The sequence below is a fragment of the Genypterus blacodes genome, unplaced genomic scaffold (genome assembly GCF_046128005.1).
Source record: "Genypterus blacodes isolate CSIRO-AG114 ecotype Tasmania unplaced genomic scaffold, CSIRO-AGI_Gbla_v1 ptg000016l_1, whole genome shotgun sequence".
Taxonomy (NCBI): domain Eukaryota; kingdom Metazoa; phylum Chordata; class Actinopteri; order Ophidiiformes; family Ophidiidae; genus Genypterus; species Genypterus blacodes.
Window position 1 is genome coordinate 35,001 of NW_027466830.1, and position 2,500 is coordinate 37,500.

A 2,500-nucleotide genomic window follows, 5' to 3' on the forward strand; every position below is an offset into this window, starting at 1 on the left:
GGCAGCAGGCAGGCAGGCAGGCAGGCAGGCAGGTAGACAGACAGACAGACAGACAGACAGACAGACAGACAGACAGACAGACAGAATAACTCAGCTGATCACCCTTTCTCATTTTTCTGAGCGTCAACCTGAACAATATTTTGTTTGTTTTGTTTTTATTGAATAACTGAAGATTAATGTTGGATTCCACTGAAACTCTGATCAGGATTCTAATGTTCTTCACTGCCCCAGAGGAAACATCTTGGACCATGAGAAGTGGATGGACTGGATGGAGTACACAGATGAACCAGGACCCCTCCTGTACTGTGCCAAGGGTCTGAAAGCAGAGGGAAACCTTCAGGTAGTCTCACAGCCTCTCACAGCCTGAGAGACTACCTGGCCCAGACAAACTAAGGGAGGAGTTAGGATCTTGAGGAGTCTCAGAGTAAATACTAAAGTACCCCAAGGAATTCCAGAACATTTCTAAGGTCCATCTAGTCCCTGGGGTGGGTCTCCCTGAGCATCCTCAGAATATCTAAGGCCTGTTGAGGACCCCCAAGAAGAATTCTAGGGAGACCATTACCCCAGAGAATGTATGGAAATGCTATTGAACCTGAAAGAGTCAGAAAGAACCTGACAAACCTTGAGAGCACATCTTAGGATTCCTCCAGGAACCAGCTCTTCCCCGAGGAACGCTGTGTCTTTCTGAAGAACCCCAATGCACTTGGAGGAACTAGAGGCACCCTGAAATCCTACCAGGGAACTCACAGTAATGGGGACCCTGCGTGACCTCCAGTATGCCCTGCAGGAGAAGATTGAGGAGCTGCGGCAGCGCGATGTCCTGATTGACGAGCTGGAGCTGGAGCTGGACCAGAAAGACGAGCTGATTCAGCGGCTACAGAATGAGCTGGACAAATACCGATCCGTTATCCGTCCGGCCACAGCCCAGCAGGTCTGGGCCCGGCAGCAGAACCTCCCCCTCCAGCCAGACCAGCACCGCAGCAAACGGCACGCCATCTCAGCTGAGCCCACTGCCTGTGACATCAGTGATCTGAGCCACTTCACCCTGCCCTTTCACCCCAAGAGCCCCGGGTAAGTCCACGGTCTGAGTGTGTGTTCCAGTCTGGGGTCTGCGTGTTCTACACCGGGCCAGTGGTTGTACTATCAGGAGGGTGTGAATGACGCACAAACTAATCTGAACGCACATACAGCCACCTTAGGTCACCTCATCATGAACGTGACTGTGACTTCCTGCTTGGTTCTGTGGGTGGTTGCTAGTTTTGATGATGTTCAGGGAGAGGATTGGCAGATTGTGTTGCTGAGATATCTGGAGTGGGTTTGTAGGTTGATTCTCTGATTCTTGTCCTGTTAGTCTTGAGTTACTTGAGTTCCTGTAGTTACTTGGCTGATTGTTTTATTCAACGTGAGCTGAACTCTCGGTCTGTCTGTCTGTGGCTCAAAGGTCAAAGGCTCTGATCAAAGAGGCCATTCTGGACAATGACTTCATGAAGAACCTGGATGTGTCTCAGATCCAGCAGATCGTGGACTGCATGCACCCTGTGAATTATGGGAAAGACGCCTGCATCATCAGAGAGGGCGACGCCGGCTCCCTGGTCTACGTGATGGAAGGTTTGTTTACATCACTGGCTCACAGAGGGAAGGAGGCAGGAGGCAGGAAAAGAGAAAGGGAAGGAAGGAGAGCAGTGACTCAGCGTCTCCATGGAGATGAGCCGGACTCCAGGGGCCCCACAAAACCCAAACCCACAATCAGGCTTAACCGGTATCACAACGATGCTAATCACCTTCTGAGTGAGCACGCCAAAAAAGGGGCGGGGACTGCAAACACCAGCCAATAGGAACAAGTCAACAGATTATAATGATTATTAATGAACACAAAGAGCAACAGCACATCAGGCAGAGTGTGTGTGTGTGTGTGTGTGTGTGTGTGTGTGTGTGTGTGTGTGTGCATGTGCACAGATGGTGGCTCAACATAATGACTTCAGGCACAGGAAGAAGGAAGTGATTCCTTAAAACAGACCACGAGGATAATTGCTTATCTGTGTGTGTGTGTGTGTGTGTGGTTGATATGATTCCCATTAATTATTTTGAGGAAGGAACAGATACAGCAGTTTTGTTTCATTATGACAATATGTACACACACACACACACACACACACACACCCACATGGCTCTTTGATGATGCAGTTGGCATGGCGAACTGTTCGATGACTGTGTTTGGTTTCCCCCCCCTCTCTCTCTCTCTCCTCCTCTCTCTCTCTGTCAGTCTCCCCCCCTCACTCTCTCTGTCAGTCTCCCCCCCTCTCTCTCTCCTCCTCTCTCTCTCTGTCAGTCTCCCCCCCTCTCTCTCTCTCCTCCCGCCCCTCTCTCTCTCCCCCCTCTCTCTCCCCCCCTCTCTCCTCTCCCCCCCCCCGTCTCTTCTCTCTCTCTCTCTCTTCATACACTTTGTGGACTCACAAACCAGGTTGTAATGTTAAAATTGATCATAATACTTTTTATATAA

At 50.2% G+C, this 2,500-nt stretch overlaps 1 protein-coding gene across 2 annotated transcripts in view; it reads left to right on the forward strand.

Annotated features, from left to right (window-relative positions):
* The window catches only part of LOC142990932 (cGMP-dependent protein kinase 1-like), an 11,424-nt gene that overhangs the window by 105 nt on the left and 8,819 nt on the right, over window positions 1-2,500 (forward strand). For both annotated transcript variants that reach the window (XM_076140813.1, XM_076140814.1), the window contains exons 1-2: window positions 1-1,071; window positions 1,442-1,608. The exon at window positions 1-1,071 is cut by the window's left edge and continues 105 nt beyond it. In XM_076140813.1, coding sequence (XP_075996928.1) covers window positions 752-1,071; window positions 1,442-1,608 — 487 coding nt within the window. In that variant the 5' untranslated portion in view covers window positions 1-751. The remainder of the gene's footprint in view (window positions 1,072-1,441; window positions 1,609-2,500) is intronic.